Source organism: Onychostruthus taczanowskii, unplaced genomic scaffold (genome assembly GCF_017590055.1).
Source record: "Onychostruthus taczanowskii isolate IOZ18803 unplaced genomic scaffold, ASM1759005v1 scaffold187, whole genome shotgun sequence".
Lineage (NCBI taxonomy): Eukaryota > Metazoa > Chordata > Aves > Passeriformes > Passeridae > Onychostruthus > Onychostruthus taczanowskii.
The window spans coordinates 119,435-146,578 of NW_024499095.1; the positions used below are offsets into that span (position 1 = coordinate 119,435).

Below are 27,144 nucleotides of genomic sequence, written 5' to 3' on the forward strand. Positions count from 1 at the left end.
ATTCCCTGGATTCCCAGTTGTGCCACGGTCTCTCAGCAGGGAACAGAGGCCAGGGTTCTGGTTCCCTCCCCACGTGTCACACTAAGCCGTTACTGTGGAGATGTTTTATTGGTACTCACAATCCACTTCCCAGAAATCCACAACCAGGAGGGCTCGGGGGGCCTTCCCCCGTTCCTGTGCCCCCAGCCCTGGTGCCCGGCGCAGCCCAGCCGCTGCTCGGGGCTCCCGGGGCCCGGTGCAGATGCTGCTCCAGCCCGGGGCTCCGGGCAGCAGGGATGCAGCTGCTCCGGCTGGCACGGGGCCGGGCTGCTGCCAGTGGCGTCCGACGGCCGCGGGGAGCTGCGGCCAGCTGCTGCTACGTGCCGGCGGCGGGAGCGCCTTCCGAGGGCTCCGCGGGGCCCGGGGCCGGCTCAGGGGAGGCCGGCAGTCCGGACGGCCCCGCTGGGGCCCCGTGCTCGGCCGCGCGGCGCTGCAGCAGCGCCGGCACCAGCCCCACGTAGGCGCCCATCAGGCGGTGGTTGGCGCGGACCAGCCTGGCGGCGCAGCTGTCCAGGCACGACTCCTGCGGGGGACAGGGGGTCAGGGGCCGCCCGGCCTGCGGGCCCCGGCCTGCGGGCCGCGTGCCCCGCTCACCTCGCGGCCCGTGAGCAGCCGGTAGTTGAGGTTGCAGACGCAGTGGCGGAAGCAGAGCTCGGTCATGCGGTTGTAGACCAGCAGGAAGTCCCGCAGCTGGGGAACAGGCGGCGCGGGTCACACCGGGCGGAGCCGGTCCGCGACCCCCGAAACCCACCGCGACTCCCGGCGTGCCGCCCGGCCAGCCCGGGTCCCTTCCAGGACCCCACCGCTTCTCCGGCGAACCCGGCACCTCGAGGTCCCACGGCCGGAGCCCCCGGGACACGCCGGGACGCCCCATGAAGGCCTCGCGGGACACGCCGCTGCCCGCCCCCGGCCCAGGCGCTCACGCTGCGGAGCTGCTGCCGGTGCTCGGCCGCCGGGTCCATGCCGGGCCGGGCCGGGCCCGCTCCCTCCGCGCCCGCGGGACCACCCGCCGAACTCCCAGCGACGCCACTTCCGTCCGGCTCAGCGATGACGCCACTTCCGGGCCCTTGACGCCACTTTCGGCGCGTCCGGGCCGAGGCGGAGCGGGAGCGGCGCGGGGGGGCCCGGCGGGGCCGGGGCGCAGGTGGGGCCGGGGAGGCCGCGCAGGGTGAGCGGCCGCGGGGCCGGTGGGGCCTGGCTGGGAGAGCCCCGGGAGCGGGGCTGGGGCCGCCGCCGCCCGCTCGGGCCGGTTCCGGCAGGAGCGGCCACCGGGGGTTCCCGCGGAGGTCGGTCCCGACCCGGGGCCCTGCCGTGCGTGGCTGCGGAGGGCTCCGTTCCGACACTGCCCCCGTCCCGCCCCGGAGGCTGTGGGGCTGCGGGGCCGCTCTCCGGCGAGGATGGCGCTGGGCGGTGACGGCCTCTGCCCGCAGGGCTCGGCCCTGGCGCTGGCCGGGCCCTGTCCCGCCGGGAGGGGACCGGTCACGGGTAGCGGCTTCTCGGAGCCCGCCCCGGGCCCCGCCTGCTGTGGAATGTGCCCGGACCGGTCCGGGCGCAGCGGGGCCCCCCCGCTCTCCTGCGGACGTGGCTCCCGGCGCCCTCCCGGCCGGGGCCGTGCTGGGCGCCGCCAGCGCCGCTGTCCCGGAGCACGGTCGGCGGGGATCCCCGGCGGGGTTTGTGAGAGGGAGCACGGAGTGCGGCCCGGGGGCGGGGGAGCCCGCGAGTCCTGGGCGGGATGGTGCAGGAGCCACGGTGGGGTCGGCGCCTCTGGCATGTGCCACCCTGCGGGTCCGTTCTGGGCACCGGGGGTGTCCGAGGGCGCCGAGCCGGGCTGGGCAGGGGCTGCAGGCGGCTCTGCACCGGGGGCAGCGTCTGCTCAGCGCCAGCAGCGCCGACGTGGGCCCTCCCTCCAGGCTGCAGCCCCCGGCCTCGCGGTACTGCCGGGTGGTCCTGGCCCCAGCAGCACGGCTGTGTCCCTGCAGGCCCTGAGGATGTCGGACGGGATCCTGAGCAAGGCAGCCACCATGGAGATCCCCATCAGCAGCAACGGGGACACCAGCAGCCTGCCCGAGGATGATGGCCTGGAGCAGGTCCGGGGTCGGGAAGCCCGGGGGGTGTTTGGGGCTGAACCAGGGCTGTGCTGTCTCTGCATCTCAGCCCCCTGTGCTCCTGTGCCCCCCAGGACCTGCAGCAGGTGATGGTGTCGGGACCCAACCTGAACGAGACCAGCATCGTGTCGGGCGGCTATGGGGGCACAGCCGAGGGCATCATCCCCACGGGCACCATCAAAGGTAGCGGGGCTGGCTGGGCAGGGAATGGGATCATCGTGGGGCAGAGGGGTCAGCTCCCCTCAGTGCCCTGATTTATGACACAAGGCTGTGCCGTGGCCTAGCCGAGGTGTCTCCTGGGTGGGCTCGGGGCCTGTGCAGGGGCAGCGTGTGGGGTGTGTACTGAGGCAGAGGAGGGGCTGCTGCCCCAGCTCTGCTCTCCCTGGGCTGGGTTGCTCCCCTGTCACAGGGTGGGGTCTCTGCTGGGAATTTCTGTCCCCGTGGGATTCTGAGTCTCTGCTCTGCTGGAGGATCCCAGGTCTGTCCTGGTCCCCGTGCAGCGGGGGCTCTGGAGTGTGCTGGGGATGAGGGGGCAGGCAGGGGGCCCACACCCCACTGACTCCTTGCTGTCCCAGTCAGACTGGTCCACACCCTGAGGGACCTGGCACCACCGTCCTTGTTCCATGCAGACCTCTCCCTGAGGGTTCCCCCAGGGCTGGAGGAAGGTCCGTGTGGGCAGGGAGGACGAGTGCACGCGTGTGTGCTTCCCTGGAGCACTGCCGCTGCTGGCCTTGTGTCTCTGTGTCCCGGCGTCCCCACGACACCAGGCCTGCCCAGCCCTCGGGGTGCATTCCTGCACAGGGGCCGGAGCTGGGGGGTTCCTGGGCTGGGGGAGTCGCTCTGTGTGGCTGCAGCCATGTCTCTGGGTTCCAACGCTCACCTGCTGCCGTCGCTCTCCCGCTGCCGCCCGCCCGCGCACTCGTCCCTGTCCCTTGCCCCCGTCCCCTTTGCCTTGGCTATCCCACTGTCCCGTGCCCTGTGCCCCCGTCCTGTCCTGCCCCACCCTGCTCGGCCCCCGCAGCCCCCCCATTTCCAGGCTCTCTTGTCCATCCTCACCCCCCCCGAGGACCATCGGTGCCCCCCAGCGCGCCCGCTGCCCGTAGGATGGCCCGCCCGGCCGCGCCTCCCGCAGGTACTGCGCCCCTCGCTCCACCCCGGGCGTCCCGTGGGTCTGGGGGCCCCGGGCCTCCCGGGGGACATTGGTAAGAGCCCCCGTGGCGGCTGTGTCGTGGCCAGAGCCTGGTGCTGGTGCTGATCCTTGTGCTGGGACAGAGGACAGCGCTGATGCGCCCGGGGGCTCAGAGGTGGGTCCTGGCCAGGGGGGCTCACTCTGCCCCTGAGCCCACCTGAGGGACTCCCAGTGCTGCTGGGCAGTGTTCCCCCTGTGTCCAGCCTGGTGGGGGTAGTCAGCAGGATGGAGCAGGGCTTGGTGCAAGCAGATATGGCTGGGCTGGGGTCTGTGCCCCTGTGTGGGACCCTCAGAGGGGCTGGGCAGGAGCAGGGTCCTCACCAGGTTCTGTCTGAGCCAGTGCTGGGCATATGCCCAGAGCTGAGCATGCTGCTGTGGAAACAGCAGCTCCAGGACAACGGCTCTGGAGCCTGGGGCTGCCCAGTCCCCATGGCTGCTGCTCTCCTGGAGCTGGTGCCAGGTTCCTATCCCTGTCCCTGTGCCAGGCCCCGGGCTGCACCCACCACCCCCCGGACCCCCAGCCGGTGGAGAGGAGGTCGTGCGAGGCATTGCCGTTGAGAAGTTTGACATTGTCAAGAAGTGGGGGATCAACACCTACAAGGTGAGGGGTGAGCGGCCTTCCTGCCCCCGTCCCAAAGCAGCTGCTCTGGGAGGGGTTTGGGGGACTGACACATGCCGTGGGGCCCCCGTTGTGCCCTGCTGCAGTGCACCAAGCAGCTGCTCTCGGAGCGCTTCGGCCGGGGGTCGCGCACGGTGGACCTGGAGCTGGAGACCCAGATCGAGCTGCTGCGGGAGACCAAGCGCAAGTACGAGAGCGTCCTGCACCTGGCACGGGCGCTCACGGCCCACCTCTACAGCCTCGTACAGACCCAGCACGCCCTGGGCGACGCCTTCGCCGACCTCAGCCAGAAATCCCCTGAGCTCCAGGTGTGCCAGGGCTAGGGGGACACTGGGGTGAGGGCAGGGACACCTGGGCACCAGGGCTGGGGGAGGACGGGGAGCGCCAGGACTTGGAGGGGACACCTGGACATAAAGGCTGGGAGGGCAGGGGTAGCTGGGGCTTGACACTGGGGTTGTGGGGGTCAGGACCTGGGGAGTCACACTTGGACCAGGGCGGGAACACGATCTGCACAAGAGTGGATGTAGTGCTGGTGCTGGGCTTGGTGGTGCTGCCTCATGGTTGGCCTCGGTGGTCTCAGGGGGCTTTTCCCCCAGCACCCTTGATGGAGGGGAGTGGGGATGTGATCCATGGCCACTCACCTGTGCCCCCATCCCTGTGTCCCCAGGAGGAGTTTGGGTACAACGCGGAGACGCAGAAGCTGCTGTGCAAGAACGGGGAGACGCTGCTGGGCGCCGTCAACTTCTTTGTGTCCAGCATCAACACGCTGGTCAACAAGACCATGGAGGACACGCTCATGACAGTCAAGCAGTACGAGACGGCCAGGTGGGACAGGGAGCCGGGGGGCTCGGGGCTCCTGGGGAGCTCTGGGGGCGGGTCAGTGATGCCGGGGATGCTGTGCAGGTTGGAGTACGACGCGTACCGCACGGACCTGGAGGAGCTGAGCATGGGCCCGCGCGATGCCGGCGCTGTCAGCCGCCTGGACGCGGCCCAGAGCCAGTTCCAGAGCCACAAGGACAAGTACGAGAAGCTGCGGGCAGACGTGGCCATCAAGCTCAAATTCTTGGAGGAGAACAAGGTGCGTACAGGGATGGGAGGTGTAGGGTGGGGATGGGGGACACAGGAATGGGAGATGGAAGACAGAGGTGGGGCATGGAGAGGTGGGGCACATGAGGAGGGGGGTTTCGGGATAGCGATGAGGGGGAAGTGCAGGGATAGGAGGCACGGGGATGGGGTCCATGCAGGGATTTGACAGCCATGTTGAATTTGTCACTCAAGGACACGAATTGGGTGGAACGGGCAGTGCAGAGAGGGAGTGGTGGCAGTCGAGGCGGGTCTCAGAGGGCTTTCCAACCCCTTTTCTGTGCTGCTGGGGTGGGCTCAGGCCCCTCCAGTCACGATCCCCTTCCTCCTCAGATCAAGGTGATGCACAAGCAACTGCTGCTGTTCCACAACGCCATCTCTGCGTACTTTGCTGGGAACCAGCAGCAGCTTGAGCAGACCCTCAAGCAGTTCAACATCAAGCTCAAGACCCCCGGCGCCGAGAAGCCCTCCTGGCTGGAGGAGCAGTGAGCCCCCTGTGCCCCCCTGGATGGAGGAGCACACATGGACCTCAGTTCTGGCCGGGGGCTCGTGGGGGCCACAGCCCAGGCCTGGTCTTGGATGGGGGGGGCCACCAGGTGTGGGGAGCTGCCAGTGGGCTGGGTCCCCCCTCATCCCACAGCCTCTCCTCAGGGCAGGGCGCAGCAGCTCCTCAGCACAGACCCCACACAGCAGACAGCTGGAGCCCCCCCTGCCCCTGACACTCCTAAGGGGGCTCGCTGGGCTGCTGCCCCCAGACACCCCACTCACCTTGGGGTGAGCCAGGACCTTCCACTGTCCCCCCTCTGCCTCCCCGGGGCAGGATGAGGGTGCACCCCTCCCAGGCCCACTGCCAGGTTCCACCCAGGGAGCCCCCTGCCCTGTGGCACAGTGGAGCTGGGTGGGGGCAGCACTGGAACAGCCGGGCCCCCCCTGTGTCGGGGACGGGCTGTGGGGCCTCCCCACTGCACCTGGCACCCAGGGGGGCTCCCGCTCTGCCCACCACTGCCAGGGACACCCTGGCCCCCTCCAGGCTGGTCACAGTGTTTCCAGCCTGGCCGATCATGCACTCCTGATTCACAGGGGGCTGCATCCCCCAAAGACCCCCCTGCTTCCCCGGGGCTGTGGCATCCTGGGCTGGGCTGGTGAGGGGTCCCTGTGCCCTGCTGCTAGTGGCAGGGGGGAGTCGCTGGCCAGTCACAGGTCCCCTGGAACCCTGGGAGAGGATGGGGGGCTCCAAGCAGGGACCAAACGTCAGTGGCGGCACAGGGGGTGCACGCGTGTCCATGCATGTCCGTGTGCGGGCACAGGCGTGTCCCGGGCCTGGGGCACCTGTGCTGCACATGGGGGGCTGGGGTCCCGGCCAGGGTCCACCCCCACCCCATGAGGGGCCCCCCCGCCTACCCCCGCACTTGGGCACTTTCTCCTGAGACAAAACTGTTGGTTTTTCTTGCTCATTAATTTAACTGATAATTTAATGTCGGGATCCGACTTCCCCCTGCCCGCCCTGGTGATGGTCTGACCCCCCAACCCCCTGACTTCTGTAAAACCCCGAATAAATGGACAGATCAGTGTGTGCTGAGCTACAGTGGGGCAAGGAGGGGCTGCACCCCACGGGCTGGGGCTGCCAGGGTGGGTGGCAGACAGGGGAACGAGCCCCCAGTGGTGAGGACTCTGATGGAGCCCTAGGGCAAGGGGGACTGGCTGGTACCTGTGGGGGGCCCAGGCTTGGAAGGGGAATGAGCTGGAGCACAGGAGAGATGGCTCTGGGGGGCTTGGGGGGACCCTGCTCACTTGTGTCTGGCGAGGGGAGCCACCCCTTGCTCCAGCATGAACCAGGACGGGTGGGAGTAAATGGGGACAGGATGGGGGGCACCGCAGGGGGAAGCTGGGTGGGGTCAGCCTGGGGCTCCTGGCACCGTCACCACTGTCCCACTGGTGGCACTGGGAGCTCAGGAATCAGGATAGATTCCCCTTCCCCAGGCCAGGCACTGGGGCCAGTGCCCTCCTCTGTCGCCCTTCAACCTATTCCTACTCAGGCTGCTGCTCCCCTGGGCTCCTGGACACCCCCCAGGACACTCACTGGCCCCTGGGACACTGCCTTCAGAAGATTCCCAATGCCCCTGAACCTTCTTCCTGGACACCCTCTGCCCCAGCCCCCTGAACACTGAAACCCTCCCATGGGGCCCTGCCACTCCCCAGACATGGGGATGGATGGATGGATGGATGGATGGATGATGGAGGGATGATGGTTGGATTGATGGATGGATGGATGATGGTTGGATGGATGGATGATGGATGGATGGAGCACAGGTGATCCTCCTGTGCTGCAGGAATCCCAGCACCTGATGCCCGCTGTGCTGTGGTGCCCGTGGGACACGCTGAGCCTCAGCACCTTCTGCTGCTCCTGTTGGTGCCTGGCTGGGAGTGGAAGGTGCTGGGGTGGGTCCCGTGTCCCAGGGCAGGAACCCCCATCACCCTCATCATCATCCTTGCTCCTGGGCACTGTGATGGCTGCGGAACCTTCCAGACACTGAGGCCAAGGTGGAGGGTCAGGGGACCATGCTGGGGCCCCCCATGCAGATTGGGACAGATTTATTGGGGAGCTGGTTTAAGGCAGAGCTTTGGCTCCATCCTGGAGCTGATGGGTCTCCCTGATGGGTCACCAAATGTGCTGGGCCGGGTCAGCATCTTCCCATCCCTGTGGCCATGGCCCTCTCCAGCAGGGGCCAGACTGGGGGTAGGGGCACCTCCTCTGCACCCCTGGAGCTCCAGCTCTGCCAGGATGCCCTGTCCAAGAGCGCCTGCTCGCTGCCCCCTCGCCTCACCCAAAGGAGGCAGCCAGGAGCTGCTGGGATTCCCGGGAAGCTGCCGCAGGTGGGCTCGATGCCATGTCCTGAACGGGGTGGGGCCCCTGCCCTGGGGGTGGAGGGGCACCAGCTGAGGGCGTGATGGTGATGAGGGGGGGTCCCACGCAGAGGAGGAGCTGTGGCAGCTGGCGGGTGGGAAGAAGTGTGGGCTCCCTGCAAACTGAGGGGCTGGGCGGGCCTGCTGGGCTCTGGTTTTACTCCTATCCCCCCCTCTATAAACCCCTTTGTACCCCGCCTGCACTTCCTTTATGGCACCCCTCTGTAATCCTTATTTAACTCGTCTTTTTACCTGTGCATCCCCTTCGCTCCCCTTTATATCCACCTGTTTGCCTTGACCTTCCCGTTATCGCCCTTTATCCCCCTTTTATATTCTTCCTATTTCCCAATTTATGCCACCCGTCACCCCACGCTCGGTAACCCCCCGCCCCGCCATGCCCCCACCCCCCAGTGTATGCCCACATTCCCCAGTGCTGTCCCCCCTCCAATTTGGGGTCAGCCCCCCCAAATTCGGGGTCGGGATGTGGTTGCCGTGCCCCCCCGCTCGGTACCCCCCCGCCCCGCCATGCCCCCACCCACCAGTGTATGCCCACATTCCCCAGTGCTGTCCCCCCTCCAATTTGGGGTCAGCCCCCCCAAATTCGGGGTCGGGATGTGGTTGCCGTGGCAACAGCCGGGTACCCCTGGATGCGCGGCGCCCCCCCCCAGCTGCAGAGCCACAGCCCAGGCGAGACCACTGACGTTGGAGGGGGGGGCTGAGGGGTCACTTCAAGCACTTTCCCACCGGACTCTCCCCACGAGCCCCCCAGTCGGGGGCGGCAACGCGTCCTGCGGCGACGCCTCGCCGCCGCGAGCGGGGTGTCCTCGGGGGCGGGTTCCGTGGAACGGGGAGGCGGTGGCGTGTTCCGCCTCCCCCCGCGGAGCGCGCTTGGTGCCGCCCGGCCCGGCCGCCTCCCTGTCGCATCCCGGGCCGGGGCCGAGGATGCGCCGTGGGGTCCCGCGGCGCGCGCGGGAGCGAGGAGGGGGCTGCGGGGGGGGTGAGTGCGGCGGGCGCAGCGCCGTGAGCGGGACCGGGGCGAGGGACGGGCGGCGGTGGGGCACGGCGGACAGGGCGCTGTGGGGGTCAGTGGGGCACGGGGGACACGGGAGGGCGCGAGGAGCGTCCCCGGGGCAGGGGCTGGCTCGGAGCCGCGCTCTGGAGGAGGCTGGTGGCGGTGGGGTGTGCCCGTGGGGCAGGAGGGCGGGTGCTGTGCGCGCCCCGTGCGGCGGATGGGGCCGGGCGCCGTGGGGCCGAGGAGAGCGGCTGTGGGATCAGGGGGTTCTGAGGGGCAGGGGGAGGTGGGGCAGGGCAGTGCCGTGGGACGCGGTGGTGGCGTGGCTGTGGGTGTCACGGGCATGGTGGGGGCCCGCGTGTGCCCCACAAGGTGTCTGTGGGGCCAGGGGCTGTGGGATGCCTTGGGGTGGGCGCTGTGGGTGCCCCGGCGTGCTGAGCCCCCGTGCCACAGGGTGAGTGTCCATTGTGGCCCTGTGTGGGGTGGGCAGGGGGCTGCGGGGCGCTGTGGGTTGGGTGGTGGGCTGTGGGATGCCATGCAGTGCCTCCCAAGCATTTAAATTCCCCCCATTCTCAGGCTGAGGGTCTGCCGCGACCCACCAGGAGCCTGTGGGGCGGGTGGGGGTTGTGTGCCGTGCGTTGGGGCTGGGAGCGGCCGTGGGGTGCCGGGGAGCCCCATGGGCTGGTGCAGGTGCCTGCCCCTCACTGTGGTGTGCCTCCCAGGCTGAGGAGCCACCATGGCCCGCCACGAGCCCGCCAGCCCGGTGGTGCGGCAGATTGACCAGCAGTTCCTGATCTGCAGCATCTGCCTCGACCGCTACTGCAACCCCAAGGTGCTGCCCTGCCTGCACACCTTCTGCGAGAGGTGGGACCTCCCGAAGCCACCCTGAGCCCCCTGCATCCTCCCAAACCCCATCCCTGCCTGCACGCTTTCTGTGACAGACCCCCTGAACCCCGCCTGAGCCGCCCCTGCACCCCCCGAACCCAATCCCTGCCTGCATACCTTCTGTGAGAGGGACCCCTCATGACACTTCCTCCCTGCACCCCACTGCACCCCCGGTATACCCTCTGTGCCCTGGCACCCACTCTCCATCCCCACCCTGTCTCTGAGCAGCCCTGCACCCCTCCCATGCCCTCTGCACCCCACCAGCAGCCATCCCAGCACATCCCCACTGTGCCCTGGGCGCCCTGCACCCCACTGAGTCCTGACTGCAGCCCTGCCACTGCGACCCTCCAAATGCACCCCCCCTGTCCTTACTGCACCCCCAGCCTGCTCTGCCCCTCAGCATCCATCCCCTCTGCCCCCCAGTGCACCCCCTCTGCCTTGCTGCATCCCCTGTGTCCCTGAGCCTGTACCCCAGCACTACTGGCAGCACCCCCAGTGTGCCCCACTGCACCCCCAAAACCCTTAGTGTGAGCAGAGCCCCCCTCAACCCCTGCTGGTGGTGAGCCAGGCCCCCCTGCACTCCCTAACCCTCCCCAGTGAGAGATGGGCTCCAGCCTCCCTGTGCCCCCCGAGGTGGGGCTGGGACCCCCCTGCCCTCCCCATCCCACTTCTCTGTGAGGGCTGTGCAGCCCCTGAGCCCCCCGAGTGTGGGTGCTGGGGGCACCCTGGCTGGGTCCCCGAGTGGGGGTGTCTTGTTGCTGATGGCCCCCTCTCTCTGTGCTCCCAGAGCCCTCTGGTCCTGCTCCGTCCATCCATCCATCCATCCATCCATCCATCCGTCTATCTCCCCAGGGGCACTGGCACTGCTGCCCTGGATCCATCCTGTCCATCTGTCTGACTGCCTGTTCCCCTGCTGCTCCCCCACCTGGTGTGACACCACATAGCCCTCCTGTCTGTCTGTCCATCTGTGTCTCCCATCCTCGTGTGACACTGCACAGCCCCCCCATGTGACTGTCCGTCTGTCCTCCTCCTGCACCCTAGAGTGACACTGCAGCCCTGCCATCTTGTCCATCTGTCCCCTGGTTTGTCTGTCCCTCCAACCCTGTTCTCACACCCTGGTGTTCCACCACACAGCCCCCATGTCTGTCTGTCCGTCTCTCCCCCTGCTCTCTGCCTGCACCCCAACCCTTCGGTCTGTCTCACTGCCCCCCTCTCCCTGTGTTCCTCCTGCCCTGTCTGTCCATCCTGCTGCCTCTGTCCCACTGTCACTGTGTGCAGCCCCCCTGTCCATCCATCTGTCCCTGTGCCACTGCCTGTCCCCAGGCCTATCCGCGTGCCCTTGTCCTGCACCCTGACCCTCGTGTTCATCTGTCCATCCCACTCTCTACTTGCCCCCAACCCTAGGTGGCATATTCCCCCTTCTGTCCCACATCAACCTGCCTGTCTGTTCCCCTGTCTCTCTGTCCATCCATCTGTCCCTTCATCCCCCTGTTCTGCCGCCACTGCCATCCCCTATTCCCCCATCCCCAGCGAGTCCTGTCCCCCATGCATCCCCTCACTTGCTGTCCCTATATCTGGACCCACATGCCCCCACAGCCCCCACTCCTGTCCCTACCCCCTCCATGTCCTGGCCCAGTCTGTCCCTGTCACGCCCTGTGTGACCCCTGACCCCAGTGACCCCTGTGACCCCCGTGACCCCTGTGACCCCAGGTGTCTGCAGAACTACATTCCGGCCCAGAGCCTGTCCCTGTCGTGCCCTGTGTGCCGCCAGACCTCGATCCTGCCCGAGCGGGGGGTCCCGGCGCTGCCCAACAACTTCTTCATCACCAACCTGATGGAGGTGCTGCAGCGGGACCCTGACCCCCGCGGGGCCCCCCCTGCACCCCTGCCCCCCCTGGGCGCCGCCACCGGGCAGCCGCTCTGCTGCCCGAACCACGAGGGAAAGGTGGGGGCCGAGGGGCTGGGGAGGGGCTGGGGGGGCTGCAGGGGCTCAGGGTGTTTGGGAGTGGCTGCAGGGACCTGTGGGCTGCAGGTGTCTGGGGGGCCTGGGAGGGTCCCAAGGGCTGATGTGACTCAGGGGCACTGGGGACCTGCAGGAGCTGGAAAGGCTTTAGGAGGGCTGGGATCTGGGAAGGCTAAGGAGGTCTGTGAGGGTCAAGGGGGTCGGGGGAGCTGCAGGCCTTGGAGAAAGGGTCCAGAGAGGGTCTGGGGAGGCTGCAGTGGTCCAGGGAGTCTGGGAGAGGCCGTGTGGGCTCAGGAGGTGATTTGGGGTGGGCTGCAGGGTCCTGTGGGCTGAGGTGTGGGGCAGCAGGTGAGCGCAGGTGTGGCAGGTGATGGAGTTCTACTGCGAGCCCTGCGAGACGGCCATGTGCCGGGAGTGCACGGAGGGGGAGCGGCGGGAGCACCGGGACCACCGCACCGTGCCGCTGCGTGACGTGCTGGAGCAGCACAAGGCAGCCCTGCAGCACCAGCTCGACGCTGTGCGTGCCAGGTACGGGGGGCAGGGGTTTCTGGGGGTCCCCGTGGCCCCACTCCCACTGGTTGCAGTGCCAGCTTGATGCCGCCCACACACAGGGGGAGGGGTGGCTGAGGGTACCGTGGGGTTTGGGGGTTCAGGGAGTGCCCATGTCCTCCTTCTGCAGGGTACCACAGCTGGATGAGGGTGCTGTGGGGGGCTTCAGGGTTCCGGTGGGGTTGGTGGGGGTTTGGGACTTCAGGGGGCCCCCATGTCTCCGCAGGCTCCCACAGCTGGCGGCAGCTGTGGGGCTGGTAGCCGAGATCAGCCGGCAGCTGGGGCAGCGCCGGGCTGAGGCCGAGGCAGAGATTGGGAGCAGCTTCGAGGAGCTGGAGGCAGCGCTGCGGCAGCGGCGGGAGGTGCTGCTGCGCGACCTGGAGGCCACCTGTGCTGCCAAGCAGCAGGTAACACACCCGGGGCTCTCTGCACTTCACCAGCCCTTCCTGGGAGGGTGTGTGAGTACCCCAGCCATAGCCCAGTGCCGGTGGCCCAGCCGGTGCAACAGTTGGGGTCCCAGTGCAGCACCAGCACTGGGGTTGTGGCCACGGCTGCGGTGCAGTTGGGGGTGCAGGCGGAGTGTGGGTTAGGGGTGCTGGGCGTGGGGGTCCCACACGGACAGCACAGAGACGCGCCATCCGCACAGGATGCATGCAGGTGCAGCTGGAGGTGCTGCGGCAGGGCCAGGATGTGGTTCAAGTGTGGGTGTTGGCACCGGGGTCCCACCTGGTGCCACAGGTGATGTCCTGGTCGCACAGGTGCTGGAGGCGCAGCTGGAGGTGCTGCGGCAGGGCCAGGAGAGCATCCTGAGCAGCTGCGCGTTCACAGAGCAGGCGCTGCACCACGGCTCAGCCACGGAGGTGCTGCTGGTGCAGAAGCAGATGGGCGAGCGGCTGCGGGAGCTGGCGGCGCGGCCCTTCCCCGAGCACCCGCACGAGAACGCGCAGCTCGAGTTCCACGCCGAGCCCGAGGGGCTGCGCCGCTCCATCCAGAACCTGGGCGCGCTGCTGACCACCAGCGCCACGGCGCACACCACGGTGGCCACGGGCGAGGGGCTGCGCCAGGCCGTGGTGGGGCAGCCCTGCTCGCTCAGCGTCACCACCAAGGACAAGGACGGGGCGCTGGTGCGCAGCGGCGGCGCCCGCCTGCGCTTCGCCGTGACGGGCCCCGACGGCGCCGCGGCCGAGGCCGAGGTGCAGGACAACCGCAACGGCACCTACGAGCTGGTGTACACGCCGCGCACCGAGGGTGACTTTGTGCTGTCCATCCTGCTGTACGGGCAGCCCGTGCGCGGCTCCCCGTTCCGCGCGCGCGCCCTGCGCCCCAGCGACGTGCCCCCGTCCCCCGAGGAGGCCAAGCGCCGCGTCAAGTCCCCGGGCGGGGGGCACGTGCGGCAGAAGGCCCTGCGCCGCCCCGCCAGCATGTACGGCAGCGCCAAGCGCAAGGAGAACCCCATCGAGGACGAGCTCATCTTTCGCGTCGGTGAGCAGGGCGCGTGGGGGGTCCTGGGCAGTGGGGGTGTCTTGGGATGATGGGGGGTTCGTTAGGGCTCTCCAGGATGGTGGGGTCTCCCTGGACTCCTCACGGCTCCCTGGGGCGGTGGTGGAGGGCGCCAGGGGGTGGCAGGGGTTTACCGGGGTGGTGAGTGATCTCCTGGGGCCCCATGTGCCTGCAGGCAGCCGTGGCAGGGAGAAGGGCGAGTTCACCAACCTGCAGGGGATCTCCACATCCAGCGCCGGCCGCATCGTCGTGGCCGACAGCAACAACCAGTGCGTGCAGGTATGGACCCCTGCGACCCCCACCGACCCCCCCGGGTAACCCTGAATCCCCATGACCCCACTGACCCCATCAGCAGTAACCAATGTGTGCAGCTACGGCCTCTCCCGGGATCCCCACTGGCTCCTCCTGCTCCGCCCAGCCCCCACAGTGGTTCTCCAGTGAGGGGCAGTTTTGGCTGCCCCCACACCATTTCAGGGTGTGGGGGTGTTCCCCCGGTTCCCCTGACCCTGCTGCCCTCCCAGGTGTTCAGTAACGAGGGGCAGTTCCGGCTGCGTTTTGGGGTGCGGGGGCGTTCCCCAGGGCAGCTCCAGCGCCCCACGGGCGTCTCAGTGGACACCAACGGGGACATCATTGTGGCCGACTACGACAACCGCTGGGTCAGCGTGTTCTCACCTGAGGGCAAGTTCAAGGTGAGGGGGAGCAGGGCTGCAGGGCTCTGAGGGGTGGGGGGACCGTGGCACCTCCCACCCTGACTGTCTGTCCCCCCCAGACAAAGCTGGGCGCGGGGCGGCTGATGGGCCCCAAGGGCGTCGCCGTGGACCGCAACGGGCACATCATCGTGGTGGACAACAAGGCTTGCTGCGTCTTCATCTTCCAGCCCAACGGGAAGCTGGTGGCCCGTTTCGGCTCCCGCGGCACCGCTGAGCGCCAGTTCGCAGGTAGCCCTGGGACCCCCCCAGCTGTGGGCCCTGGGCTCCCCAGGGAGCAGGGCAGGCAGGACTGCGTGCCCCACATTGCTGGGGCAGCTGGTGGCACTGGGACCCCTGGGGCACTGCTCCAGGCTGCAGTTCTAGGCTGGCTTTCTGGAACCAGTTCTGGGCTGTGGGTTCAGGTTCTGGGCTCAGGACCTGTTCTGAGCTCTGGTTTGAGTTCTGGGGCTGGACAGGGAGCCAGGATCTGGTTCTAGGCCTAGCACCAGGTTCAGGCCTCTGGGCTGGTGATCCAGTTCTGGGTTCTGTCTCTGGGTTCTGGTTGGGGACTGAGATGCCAGGCTCTGAATTCAGGGTTTGGTTCTGGTTCCCAGGGTGGGATATAGTTCCAGGTTCTGGGTTTGGGTCTGGGCTCTGAGCTGTGTGTCCTGGTGCACTGGGTTTGGTTCTGGATACAGATTGCGGGTCTGGGTTCAGGATTCAGTACTGGGCTGGGGCCCTGGGCTCAGATTCTGGCAGTGGCTCCATCCTGTGGGCTCTGAGTTCTGGGCTCTGTCCATACCTCAGGGCTCTGGGTTCATCCTGGTCCTGCCATGGGGCCAGGGCTGAACTCCGCCATTCCCCTCAGGGCTGAGCCCCGCCAGTCCTGGGGATGAGCACCCCGTGCCCCTTTCGGGCTGAGCCCCCTTTGTCTCCTCAGGACCCCATTTTGTGGCTGTCAACAACAAGAATGAGATCGTGGTGACCGACTTCCACAACCACTCTGTGAAGGTGAGCGCAGCCACAGGCAGGTGCTGAGAGCCCCCTGCTGCTCTCAGGGTTGGGGGGCTGCAGTGGCCCCCCCAGACTGCCACGTGTTGTCCCCTGTGCCCACCAGGTGTACAATGCTGAGGGCGAGTTCCTGTTCAAGTTCGGGTCGCACGGGGAGGGCAACGGGCAGTTCAACGCGCCCACAGGGGTGGCCGTGGACAGCAATGGCAACATCATCGTGGCTGACTGGGGCAACAGCCGCATCCAGGTACCACACCTGTGCCCCTATGGACACCTGTGCCTGCACACCTGTGCCTGTGCCTGCACACCTGTGCCTGTGACTGCACACCTGTACCTGCACAGACACCGGTTCTGCACATACACCTGTGCCTGCATTGACACGCACACACACACACACACACCTGTGCCTGCCCCCCTGTACCTGCACAGACACCTGTGCTGCACAGACACCTGGGCCTGCATGGACACACACACACACACACACACACCTGTGCCTGCCCCCCTGTACCTGCACAGACACCTGTGCTGCACAGACACCTGGGCCTGCATGGACACACACACACACACACACACACCTGTGCCTGCACACCTGTGCCTGCACACATCCCCCCTCTGCAGCCCAGGGGGGCTCAGCACTGCCCCCTCCCCATCCCATCGCTGACCCCTAACCCACGTGTGTGCTGTGGGGCACCTGCAGGGACCCAGGACACAGCTCGGTTTAAGTGAGAGCAACTGGAGAGGATCTTGGGTCAACGGGGAAGAGCCTGTGCAGGGTCTGCAGTCAACTGCAGGGGGTCTAGGGACAACTGGGAGCAACTGGAGTCAACTGGGAGCCACAAAGAAGGGTCTCTGGTCAACTGGGAATGGTCCATGGGGGCCTAGGGTCAAGTGGGAGGAAGTGGGAAAAGTTTTGCACTGAGGGCAACTGGGATGGACTGGGAAGGGGTCTGGGGTCACCTGGGAGCAACTGGGAGGGTCTTGGGTTACCTGGAATAGACCTGGGGGGGGATCTCGGCCACATGCCCCCACAGGGAGTGCATCCTGCAGGTCCGGGGGCTCTCGGGGCTGGGGGTCCCTGGGCCACTGGGCACAGCTGTGTGCACCTCCTGCAGGTGTTTGACAGCGCGGGCTCGTTCCTGTCCTACATCAACACGGCGGCTGACCCGCTGTACGGGCCGCAGGGGCTGGCCCTCACCTCCGACGGCCACGTTGTCGTGGCCGACTCGGGCAACCACTGCTTCAAGGCCTATCGCTACCTGCAGTGACGGGCAGGCACGGCGGGCACGGCTGCGGGCGGGAGGGAGCCTGCAGCTGCGGCGGGGCGCGGGGGTGACGGCTGCCCCACGGCCTCGCCTGCCCCCCAAGCGCCAGCCTGGCTTCATGTGCACTTTATCCCAGGGGCAGCCGGGCCTGGGGGGGTGAGGATGGGTCCCGTGGGGTGGGGGCTGCCTGGGGGTCACGGTCTGGCCCCTCACCCATGGCAGGGCCAGCATCCCACTGCCCCTGCTGACAGGGTTTCCAAGGTGTGGGGGGTGTGAGGGGCAGGGGGAGCCGCTGGAAGGGCTTGTGGGGGGCTGTGGGGTGGCCAATCCGGAGCCCCATGCCCCTTGAGGGCTGTCCCCCCTCCCCATCCCCTCCCCAGCTGTGGGGTGACTGTGTGTGCCTGCTGCCCCACTGCACTGCTGCTCCACAGCTCTGGGGGGCTCCAGGGGTTGTGGGGCAGCTGCCGCACGCTGACAAAACTGTATGTACAAAATAAAGTATTCTGGAAGTACCCTGGCCCCATGCTGCCCCATAGCCCTGCTTGTCCTTCACACACCCTGCCCTACAGCCCCGTGGCCTGTGGGCCCTCCCCAGACAGTGCCAGGCCAGCAGGGACAGGAACGGTGCCTGGAGCTCAGTGGCACCATGGGCGCCTGCCTGGCCTGGGCGTTCTGCCAGCACTGACCCATCTGCAGGGACAGGCACAGACTGGGAGTGGGGACTGGGCTGGGCTGGGGTTAGACTGATCTGTACTGGGTCAGACTAGCCTGTGCTGGCAGCAGGGTTTGGGTTGCACTGGTCTGTACTTGTACTCAGTCAGACTGGGCTATACTGGCATGGAGACTGGGTCAGACTGGTCTGTACCAGGAGTGGGAACTGGTCCATACTGGTCCATGTACCCAGGAGAAAGTGGTCGGTGACCTGCTGAGCTGCTCAGACCCCGCAGGTCCCTGGGGCCAGTGGAGCCCCGGGATACCGCAGGGGCCATGGAGGGGGCATGGAGCCAACTCTGGCCATCCTTGGGGGGATCCTGGATGGCGGCAGAGCTCACCCAGACCCTGCTCATCATCCCGCACCAGCCCCGGCCCCCGGGGGGTCCCAGGCCCCAGAGGTGACCCTATTCCCAAGCAGGGCTGGAGGGAGGATCCAGGGCAGTCCACACCTGTTCCTGATGGTGGGAAGGGCCTAGAACAGATCACCTGTGGGTCCCACGCATGGGCAGGACGACCAGGGGATCAGGTCCAGCTGGGAGTTGGGAAAGGCAGGTGCTGCCTCACCCACTCGCTCTCCTGCTGGAACAGGGTGACCTGGTGGCTGTGGGAGTGCCTGCCTGAGGCTCAGCGGAGCCTGTGGCACCATCTCATCTCCCTGGCACCTCACAGAGCACCTGCAGCCTGGTTGGGACAGGTGCTCCTTGTTGGGAGCACCTGGCTGAGGGCCGGGCCCAGGGAGGGGTGGGGCCAGGCACTGCTGGGCTCCCCAGGGCTCAGCGCTGTCCCACAGGGCTGGCAGTGATCCGGGTGGAGTGTGTCCCCAGTGAGTCCATGAGCACACACAGGTGGTTGGGATGTGGCTCTGCGAGGGCAGGAAAGATCCCAGAGGGGTCTGGCCAGGCTGGACTAATGGGCCAAGGCCAACAGTGTGAGGGTCAGCAAGGGCAGGTGCTGGTTCTTCTGCTCGAGCCACCAAAACCCCTGCAACACCCCAGGGCAGAGGGGCTGGGTGTGAACACAGGGGTGCCCAGGTGGGCAAGGGGCTGATGGCACCTGGGCTGTGCCAGGGCAGGGACTGTCCCCTGTGCTGGGCACTGTGTGACACCTCGAGGGCTGTGCCCAGTTCTGGTCCTGCAGGAGAGACCTGGAGGGGCTGGAGCGTGTCCAGGGCAGGGAAAGGAGCTGGGAAGGGGCTGGAGCCCCAGGAGGGGCTGAGGGAGCTGGGAAGGGGCTCAGCCTGGAGAAACAGTCTCATCCACAGAGCGGCTGTGATCCCGTACGGGATCGGCCTCGGCCTCATCCACGGAGCGGCTGTGATCCCGTACGGGATCGGCCTCGGCCTCATCCACGGAGCGGCTGTGATCCCGTACGGGATCGGCCTCGGCCTCATCCACGGAGCGGCTGTGATCCCGTACGGGATCGGCCTCGGCCTCATCCACGGAGCGGCTGTGATCCCGTACGGGATCGGCCTCGGCCTCATCCACGGAGCGGCTGTGATCCCGTACGGGATCGGCCTCGGCCTCATCCACGGAGCGGCTGTGATCCCGTACGGGATCGGCCTCGGCCTCATCCACGGAGCGGCTGTGATCCCGTACGGGATCGGCCTCGGCCTCATCCACGGAGCGGCTGTGATCCCGTACGGGATCGGCCTCGGCCTCATCCACGGAGCGGCTGTGATCCCGTACGGGATCGGCCTCGGCCTCATCCACGGAGCGGCTGTGATCCCGTACGGGATCGGCCTCGGCCTCATCCAGGGATCAGCCTTGGCAGTCTCATCCATGGAGCGGTTGTGATCCCGTACGGGATCGGCCTTGGCCTCATCCAGGGATCGGCCTCGGCCTCATCCAGGGAGCGGCTGTGATCCCGTACGGGATCGGCCCTGGCCTCATCCAGGGAGCGGCTGCGACCCCGTACGGGATCAGGCTGGTCCCCGCAGGGACCCACAGCCCGTGTCGCCATCGCTGCTCCCAGCCGGGCCCGCAGTGCCGCCCCTCCGGGGCTGCCGGGAGCCTCGAGACACTCCCGGTCCAGCCGGGGGTTTGGGCGTTCCGGGGCACAGCAGCCGCAGGAGCCCCGGTGCTGCCCCGGCCCCGGCCCGGTGTGGGGGCAGCGGGGCGGAAACCGGCGGTGCCGGTGCCTTGAGGGATGCTGCTGGGGGTAACGGGGGCTTCAGCCGGGCTCAACTGGTCCGTGGCACCGGAACGGTGGGGCGAGCACGGGCAGTGTCGGGGTCACCGGCCTGGGAGTGTCACCGGGGGGAAGGACCCCCGTTCCGCACAGTTGCCGCTGCCACACAGGGCCGGATCGAACTGCCCGCCGCCGGCAAGCGCCGAGGCTCCCGGAGGTACCCCGGGGGTACTCGGGGGTATCCGGTGGTGAGTGCAGGGGAGGGCCCGGAGAGGTGCCGGTGGTCCCGGCCGGTGCCGGTGCGGGCCCGGAGAGGTGGCGGTGGTCCCGGCCGGTGCGGGCCCGGAGAGGTGCCGGTAGTCCCGGTGGTGCCGGTGGTCCGGGGGATGCCGAGTCCTTGGGAGGACCCGGGGCCGCGGAGCGTCCGTGGCCGGGGTCCCCGTGCTACCCCGCTCCCCACAGGCCCGATGGACGCGGAGGCGCCCCGGGGGCTGTAGGACGCCCCCTCCCCTCCCCAGCACCGGCAGCTGCCGCCGGGCCGGGCCGGGCTCCCGCCCTGCCGGGGGTCCCGCCGCTCCCCGCGTCCCCGCGCCATGTCGGGGGCCCTGAGCAAGCGCAGCGACCTGGCCAACGACAACCGGTGCCCGGGGCTGAGCCTGGGGCTGGCAGCGGCCCCCGACCCCCGCACCGGCCCCGGGGGCGCCCCGGCCGAGGAGCTGCCCGGCGCCGGGTGGGCGAAGGCCGGGCAGGACCAGAACCGCAACGAGCTCGAGCCGGGGCCGGGGCCGGGGCGCTCCCCCGGGGCGCACGGGGAGTCCCCCGGGGCGCTGGAGCCGGGGGTCCGGGCCCGCAATGCCCGGAACGCCGCCGGGGACCCGCGGGCCCTGCTGATCGGCGCCTCGGAGGAGGAGGAGGAGGAGGAAGATGAGGAGGAGGACGAGGAGGAGGAGGACGGGGCCGGGGTGTCTCCGCCGGCCGTGGGCGCGGAGCGGGGCCTGCGGGAGCCCCCGGGGCGCAGCGCCAGCCGCCTCTTCGGGGGGCCCGGCCCCGGCAGCGACGAGGACTCCAGCTGGGCCACGCTGAGCCAGGGCAGCCCCGGCAGCTCCCCCGATGAGCCAGGTGGGCACCGGCGGAGCCCCCGTGACTTATGGCTGCCCCATGCAGCCCCACGGTGAGCTCTCGCTGTCCCACAGCTGCCCCAGGGAGGCTTCTGACAGTCTCTGGCTGCCCCACAGAGCCCGCTGGCTGCCCCCACCTGCTCCTTCCTGCCATGCCCCCGTGCTCCTGTCAGCTCCACGTCTGCCCTAGTCCCTGGCTGGGTGCCCGCTCCTACACTCACAGCCCCCCGGGTGCCATTCCTGGTCCCCCAGCCCCTGGGCTCTGTTCTTCGTCCCAGCCCCATTGGTTCCATGCCCCCCCTGTCCCTGTGGAGCCCTCGTGGGGCATCCCCGTGTCGCTGGCACGGGGGCTGCGTGGGGCCGGGCTGACCCCCGTGCCCCCTGCCCTGCAGAGTCGCTGTGGCCGTGCGGCGCGGGGGCACACGGGGACCTGCCCCCCGGCTGGCTGCGGGTGCAGGACACCTCGGGCACCTACTACTGGCATGTCCCCACCGGTACCACCCAGTGGGAGCCCCCCGGCGGGCCCCACGAGACCCCCTCCGATGGCAGCACCCCCACTGAGGGGCCCACCGTGAGTCGGGACTAGGAGGGCTGGGCTTGGCCTGGGAGGTGGCTGTGCAGCCACTGTGGGGCACGGGGGTGGCTGTAGGCACGGGTGCCCAGGAGATGGTGGTGGGCTGCTCTTGGGGTTACCATGAGGCTCCCATAGTGTGCTCTGGGGGGAACCATGGGGCACTTGTGGGGTGACTGGGGGCTGCTGTGGGGCTGCCCTATGGAGCACCCTGACCCAGCCCCCTGCAGCTTTCCTGGACGAGCTTTGCCCCGGCCGAGACCTTCAATGATGGGGACTTGTGGAAGGTGAGAGGGGGTAGTGCATGGGAAAGGGTGGGGAGTCAGTGCCCCCCCAACCCCACAGAACCCCCTTGTCCCTAGGACCCCACAGCTGAGGAGGAAGAGGAGGAGGAGGAGGAAGAGGAAGATGAGGAGCCAGGAGTATCAGACCTGGAGATGCTGTCACCAGGCCCAGGATCACCAGGAGAGGGGTGTGCTGGGGGGCACAGGGACTGAGGGGACACATGGGCAGGGCTGTGCCTCGGCCCTGTTGGGATGTGGGACACTGGGTGAAGGTAACAGAATGGAGAGAGGCTGTCCAGTGTGAAGTGGGAGCTGAGGGGAGCAGGGACCCAGGTGTGGGGCAGGGAAATGGGGTCTTGGGATGGGGTTGGATTGTGGGATTCCCTGGATCTCAGGGGCGGGGGTTTGGGGGGGAAGGTCTGAGGTACTCAGGGTGCAATGACCCAGGTATGGGATGTGGGGGATCCCAGAGGCCTCTCAGGGGCAGCGTTTGGGGCTGTCAGGGTGCAGTCACTGACACCTCCACCCTTCCCTTGCAGCATGGCCCTGGGCGAGGAGGATGTGCTGGACTCCAAGGTAGGGCCAGTCTCTCCTGATCCTGCCAGCCCTTCCCACTCCCGTGGGGTCTGTTCAGCTGCCGGGGGCTGAGGCACCCAGCGCAGGGGTGCCCCAGGCTGTCACCTGCATGCGAGGGGCCTCGGCCATGCCGCCCTGCCCCAGGGCTGCACAGACTGGGGCGGTGCGGGCCAGTTACTGCTGGGGAGCTGAGGCTGCCTGCACCCTGCCCCTCACCATCTCTGCCCCACTGCCCCTGCCCCACCCCTGCCTCATGCTCCGTGCCTTTCCTGCCCCGCGTCACTCCCTTCTCCCTTCCCACCCCTTGCCGTCCTTGCCGCGCACATGCCGCGCTGACTCGCATTCCCCCGTTGCCCCAGGGCCTCCCGGTGCGCTCCCTGGGCTGGGTGCAGCTGCGGGAGGAGGAGCTGGGTCCCGGCCGCAGCAGCAGCGCTGTCAGCGCCTGCATCCGGCAGCTCTCGGGGTCTCGTGAGGGCCCCCCTGGCACCTGGGGGGAGGTGAGTGACCCCAGACCCCCTGTGCCCCGCATCCATCCCACACCCTCTCTGCTGCCCCCCCGGCGCCCGGGGGACGGGAATGCCCCCCTGAGGCTCCCGTGCCCCCAGGCCCGGGCGCTGCTGCTGCTGGAGGAGCGCACGCTGAAGCTGGTGGACCCCCAGGACCGGGCCCTGCTGCACGCGCAGCCCGTGGGCGGCATCCGCGTGTGGGGCGTGGGGCGGCACGGCAGCAGGTGGGGGCACCTGTGGGGCTGGGCATGCCCCTTTGTGTGCAGCACTGGTGCTCTGGTGTCTGCAGGGGATCCTGTGTACGTGGGGCACAGGGATGGGGGGATCTGCGTGTGTGGGACCCCCACGGGGCTGGGAGGTCCCACACAGTGTGGGGTGGGGGCTCTGGAATGCCGTGTATGTGGGCTGGAGATGGGGGCATCAGGGTGTGGCTGGGGTCCCCACATGGGTGAGGTGTGGGGCTGTGGGGGTCGCCTGTGCACAGGGCTGGGAGGTGCCACGTGCGGATGTGGCCCCATGGGTTGGGCAGGTGGGGGCCATGGGGTCCCAACACTGGGCCCCCCAGCAGAGAAGGGTGTGTGGCCGGATCAGATCTGCCCCTCGGGGATGTGGGGTGGGTCCTGGGGCTGGGGAGGAGGGGGACCGTGCCCCCCCTGGCTCCCCCTAACCCTGTTCTGTCCCTCTGTGCTGCCGGGGACTCAGGGAGAGGTATGGCTGCAACCTGCCCCCAGACCCCCAGTGCCTCCAGTCCCGGCTTGGGCTGGGTGGGGAGGGGACCGGGGTGGTCCTTAGCGTACCCCCCTCCCCCCAGGGACTTTGCATACGTGGCCCGGGACCCCCTGACGCAGGTGCTGAAGTGCCACGTGTTCCGCTGCGAGGGGCCCGCCAGCGCCATCGCCGCCGGGCTGCACCGGGTCTGTGCTCAGGTGAGACCCCCAGACCTCCCCAGGACCCCTCACACTGCCCCCGTGGCCTGCACCGTGTCTGTGCCTAAGTGAGACCCCCCTAAAACTCACCCAGGCCCCCCCACTCTGGCCAGCACTGGTTCTGTGTCCAGGTAAACCCCCCCAACCCTCTGCTGGGCTTCCCCCCAAACTGCCACCTTGGCCTGAGCTGCGCGTCTGCCTAGATGAGACCCCCAAAAAACCCCGAGAACTCTCACCTGGCCTGCACCAGGTCTGGGGCCAGGTGAGACACCCCCAAACCCCCCCCAGGCCCAGGTAACCCATCCCAAATTCCCCTTCCTTGGTCTGCACCACATCTGTGCCCAGGTGAGACCCCCAGAAACCCACCAGGACTTGCCCTAGCCTGCACATCTGCACACAGGTGAGACCTCAGGCCCCTCCAGCCAGCCCCTAGGGGTGAGCCCCCGCCCACCCCAGTGTCCCCAGAGACCTGCCACAGGCCACCGGGGCCAGGGATCCCTGGGGGTGCCCAGGGTGTGACAGCCAGGAGGGCTGGGGGTGTCCTTGTGTGACATCTGGGGGACTGTGGGTCACCATGGGGGTCCCTGGAGGTCACTGGGGTGTGACATCTGTCCCCTGTCCCCCAGCTGACGGCGGAGCGGCGAAGTGCCCGGGCAGCAGGCAACAGCCTGGGGACAGACACCCCCCGGCTGGGGGAGCCTCCCCTGCAGGGTACGGGGTTAGGGGGTAACTGTGAGAGAACTGGGGGGCTCTGGGGGTGCATGGAGGGCACTGGGGGTAACGAGGAGGGGCTGGAGTCTGCTGGGGGAGTCTGTGAAGGGGACAGGGTGTCTGCAGGGGAGGGGGCTTGTGGGCCTGGAGGTTGCATTCATGGGGGGAGGGCAGCTGGAAGGCAGGGTGGCTTTTAGGGAGGTTTGGGGGGTGTCTGACAATGTTCTCCACCACAGTAGGGCTCCTGGCCCCCAAGAGCAAGGCAGTGCAACTGGGGGTGTTGGGAGTTCTGGGGAAGTGTTGGGGTGCTCTGGGGGGTCTTGGAGGGCTCTGGGGAAGTCTGCCATGTCCCCCCCACACTGGAGTGCTCAGCATCCAAGAGGTCTTGGGGGGTTTGGGTGCTGGGTGAGCACTGAGGACTGGGGAGGGGTTCTGGAGGGATGTTGGGGCTCTGGGGTGTTTTGGGGGGCTCTGGGGGTGTCTGACAGTGCCTCCCCCGCAGTGGAGTTCCCAGCCCCCAAGAGTGAGGTGGTTCAGCGCTTCCCCGTGTGTTACCTGGGCTGTGTCCCCGTGGCCAAGCCAGTGGGTGAGTGGGGGACTCGAGGGGCAGGGGGGAGTGTCTCGGGGGGCTCCTCTGGCCCATGTGCAGCAGCTGTGGGGCGAGGGCACCCCCAATGTTGCCCTGAGCCTCCCTGTGCCCCCCAGGCATGGATGTGATCAACGCGGCGCTGGAGGCGGCGCTGGCCCCTGGCTCAGGGGAGCCCCCTGCGCCCACCCCCGTGGTGGTCAGCGTGGCCCCCGCCACCCTCACCATTGCTCACCGCCAGGTGTGTGCCCTCCTCGGACCTCCTGCCCTGGCACCCCCACCAGGGGCACCCATCCCCACCTCGGACCACCACCCTGGCCTAGGGGGGCTGTGGTGACCCCCATCCTCACTGGTGACCCCTTCCTGTTCTGGGGTCTGAGTGACCTTGTCTCGTGCCAGAGGGGCTGCAGAGACCCATCCTCGTAGCAGGGAGCCACCATGGCTCCTTCCATGTGTCCCCATCCCACCACCTCCCGCGGGGCCTCGGGGCATCCCCTCCCAGCCCCCGGGTATCACAGTGACCCCCTGCCCTTCCTGGCGGGTGCCTTAGTGACACCCCATGTGCCCTGCTGACCCTGTCCCCGTGCTGGGGGTGTCTCGATGGCCCCCTCCCCATCACATGGGTGCCCTGGTGACCCCTTCTCCTTGCCATGGGCGCCTCAATGCCCGCTGCTTCTCCTCCTGCGGTGCCCGAGCACCCCCTCCGTGCCGTGGGTGCCCCGGTGACCCCCGTGCCCCCAGACAGAGGCGGTGCTGTGCGAGTGCCGCGTGCGGTTCCTGTCCTTCATGGGGGTGGGCCGCGACGTCCGCGCCTTCGCCTTCATCATGGCCAGCGCCCCCGGCACCTTCCGCTGCCACATGGTGTGGTGTGAGCCCAACGCCGCGGGGCTCAGCGAGGCGCTGCAGGCCGCCTGCGTGGTGAGTGGCACCCCGACCCCCGCGGGCTGCCCCCGGCCCCGCTGACCCCCCGGGGCTGACCCCCTCGCTCCCGCAGCTCCGCTACCAGAAGTGCCTGGATGCGCGGCCCCAGGCCTCCAGCTCCTGCCTGCCGGCCCCCCCGGCCGACTCGGTGGCGCGGCGGGTGGGCTCCTCTGTGCGCCGGGGGGTGCAGACCCTCCTGGGGACCCTCAAACCGCGGCGGGGAGGGGCGCAGACCCCGTGAGCGGGGCGAGGGCACGGGGGGCATGTGGCTGGGTAAGGCAGCGTCAGGGGGCAGGACCACGGAGCCAACGCCCCAGGACACAGAGTTGCCCAGGGTGTCGGGTCAGGGGTCCTGCCCCCACCACTGCCCCCACGGCGGGTCACGCCCCCCCCAGGGTCCCCAATGCATGTGGCGTAACGAGGGTCTGTGTTGTACTAAATCATTAATTAATAAACCCATTCCACCAGCCTGGCTTGGCTCTGCATTTGGCCTCACACAGGCAGGAGCAGCAAGAGGAGGGTGTTGTGTTTGGTTTGGGTCTTCTTAGGATGTCACAGGTGAAGAGGGGCAGTGGGGCCCACCCACACCGTATTAGGGGTGTGATGTGAGTACAGGGATCACGAGCTGATCCCAATTGTGATCCCAGTGGGTGAGAATTACGACAAGGAGGCGGAGTGGTGGGGCCCCAGCATCCCTGATTTGGGTCTCCCTAAGTTGTGGCTGAGAATTGCAGTGAGGAGGATGAAGGACAGTGGGGTCCATCACCCCTGTACTGGGGGGTGATGGGAGCATGAGTACTATGTGCTGATCCTGACCCCAGTTCCAGTCCTGGTGGTGTTGGTGTCCACTGTGCCTTTTATTGTGTAACTGGTGGGACATGGGGACCACGTGCCAATCCTGACCTCACTCCCACTGACCTTGTACCAATCCCGCTCCCAACCCTGCTCCTGCTGTGACCTGTGCTGGCTACAGTGCTGCTCCCTGTGTAACCGTGTCCCTGCCCTGCTTCCAGTGAGACCACTGCTGACCCTGCTCCCGGTGTGACCACATCCCGGGAGCTCCCAGGGTCCCCATCTCCCAGGAGCTCTCGGTGTCACCACATCCCAAGGGCTCCTGGTGTGGCCACATGCCGGGAGCTCCTGGTGTCACCACATCCAAAGGGCTCCCCGTGTGACCACATCCTGGGAGCTCCAAGGGCCCCCATCTCCCAGGAGCTCTTGGTGTGACCACGTCCCGGGAGCTCCTGGTGTCCAGGGTGGCCACATCCCAGGAGCTCCTGGTGTCACCACATCC

At 68.1% G+C, this 27,144-nt stretch overlaps 4 protein-coding genes across 11 annotated transcripts; 3 read left to right on the forward strand and 1 right to left on the reverse strand.

Moving 5' to 3' along the window:
- Positions 1 to 89: 89 nt before the first annotated feature.
- TIMM10B (translocase of inner mitochondrial membrane 10B) lies at positions 90 to 1,096 on the reverse strand. The gene is made up of 3 exons (XM_041401165.1): positions 963 to 1,096; positions 634 to 729; positions 90 to 562 (listed from the first exon to the last, which is right to left on the reverse strand). Exons 1-3 carry the CDS (start codon positions 999 to 1,001, stop codon positions 356 to 358), a joined length of 342 nt encoding a protein of 113 aa, XP_041257099.1. The 5' UTR covers positions 1,002 to 1,096; the 3' UTR covers positions 90 to 355.
- ARFIP2 (ADP ribosylation factor interacting protein 2) lies at positions 1,078 to 6,606 on the forward strand. 5 transcript variants are annotated; one of them, XM_041401161.1, is made up of 9 exons: positions 1,078 to 1,183; positions 2,019 to 2,126; positions 2,219 to 2,327; positions 3,166 to 3,276; positions 3,819 to 3,934; positions 4,039 to 4,260; positions 4,620 to 4,777; positions 4,856 to 5,030; positions 5,369 to 6,606. In XM_041401161.1, exons 2-9 carry the CDS (start codon positions 2,028 to 2,030, stop codon positions 5,522 to 5,524), a joined length of 1,146 nt encoding a protein of 381 aa, XP_041257095.1. In that variant the 5' UTR covers positions 1,078 to 1,183; positions 2,019 to 2,027; the 3' UTR covers positions 5,525 to 6,606. The 5 variants fall into 5 exon arrangements, with proteins under 5 accessions (XP_041257095.1, XP_041257097.1, XP_041257098.1 ...); XM_041401163.1 differs by having other exon boundaries at positions 1,147 to 1,183; positions 1,950 to 2,126; XM_041401164.1 differs by having other exon boundaries at positions 1,150 to 1,207.
- A 2,164-nt stretch (positions 6,607 to 8,770) lies between these two features.
- TRIM3 (tripartite motif containing 3) lies at positions 8,771 to 17,329 on the forward strand. 3 transcript variants are annotated; one of them, XM_041401150.1, is made up of 12 exons: positions 8,771 to 8,936; positions 9,674 to 9,815; positions 11,547 to 11,781; positions 12,167 to 12,327; positions 12,575 to 12,755; positions 13,107 to 13,830; positions 14,024 to 14,127; positions 14,370 to 14,537; positions 14,618 to 14,786; positions 15,478 to 15,548; positions 15,655 to 15,795; positions 16,661 to 17,329. In XM_041401150.1, exons 2-12 carry the CDS (start codon positions 9,688 to 9,690, stop codon positions 16,811 to 16,813), a joined length of 2,235 nt encoding a protein of 744 aa, XP_041257084.1. In that variant the 5' UTR covers positions 8,771 to 8,936; positions 9,674 to 9,687; the 3' UTR covers positions 16,814 to 17,329. The 3 variants fall into 3 exon arrangements, with proteins under 3 accessions (XP_041257084.1, XP_041257085.1, XP_041257086.1); XM_041401151.1 differs by lacking the exon at positions 8,771 to 8,936 and adding an exon at positions 8,964 to 9,021; XM_041401152.1 differs by lacking the exon at positions 8,771 to 8,936 and adding an exon at positions 9,145 to 9,405.
- Positions 17,330 to 20,034: 2,705 nt separating this feature from the next.
- On the forward strand, positions 20,035 to 26,317 carry APBB1 (amyloid beta precursor protein binding family B member 1). 2 transcript variants are annotated; one of them, XM_041401166.1, is made up of 13 exons: positions 20,035 to 20,770; positions 21,162 to 21,340; positions 21,571 to 21,627; positions 21,703 to 21,812; positions 22,164 to 22,200; positions 22,560 to 22,697; positions 22,806 to 22,930; positions 23,518 to 23,632; positions 24,259 to 24,343; positions 24,846 to 24,929; positions 25,049 to 25,170; positions 25,671 to 25,847; positions 25,924 to 26,317. In XM_041401166.1, the coding sequence occupies exons 1-13, from the start codon at positions 20,245 to 20,247 to the stop codon at positions 26,089 to 26,091; spliced, it is 1,923 nt and encodes a 640-aa protein (XP_041257100.1). In that variant the 5' UTR covers positions 20,035 to 20,244; the 3' UTR covers positions 26,092 to 26,317. The 2 variants fall into 2 exon arrangements, with proteins under 2 accessions (XP_041257100.1, XP_041257101.1); XM_041401167.1 differs by lacking the exon at positions 21,571 to 21,627.
- The last annotated feature ends 827 nt before the right edge of the window (positions 26,318 to 27,144 follow it).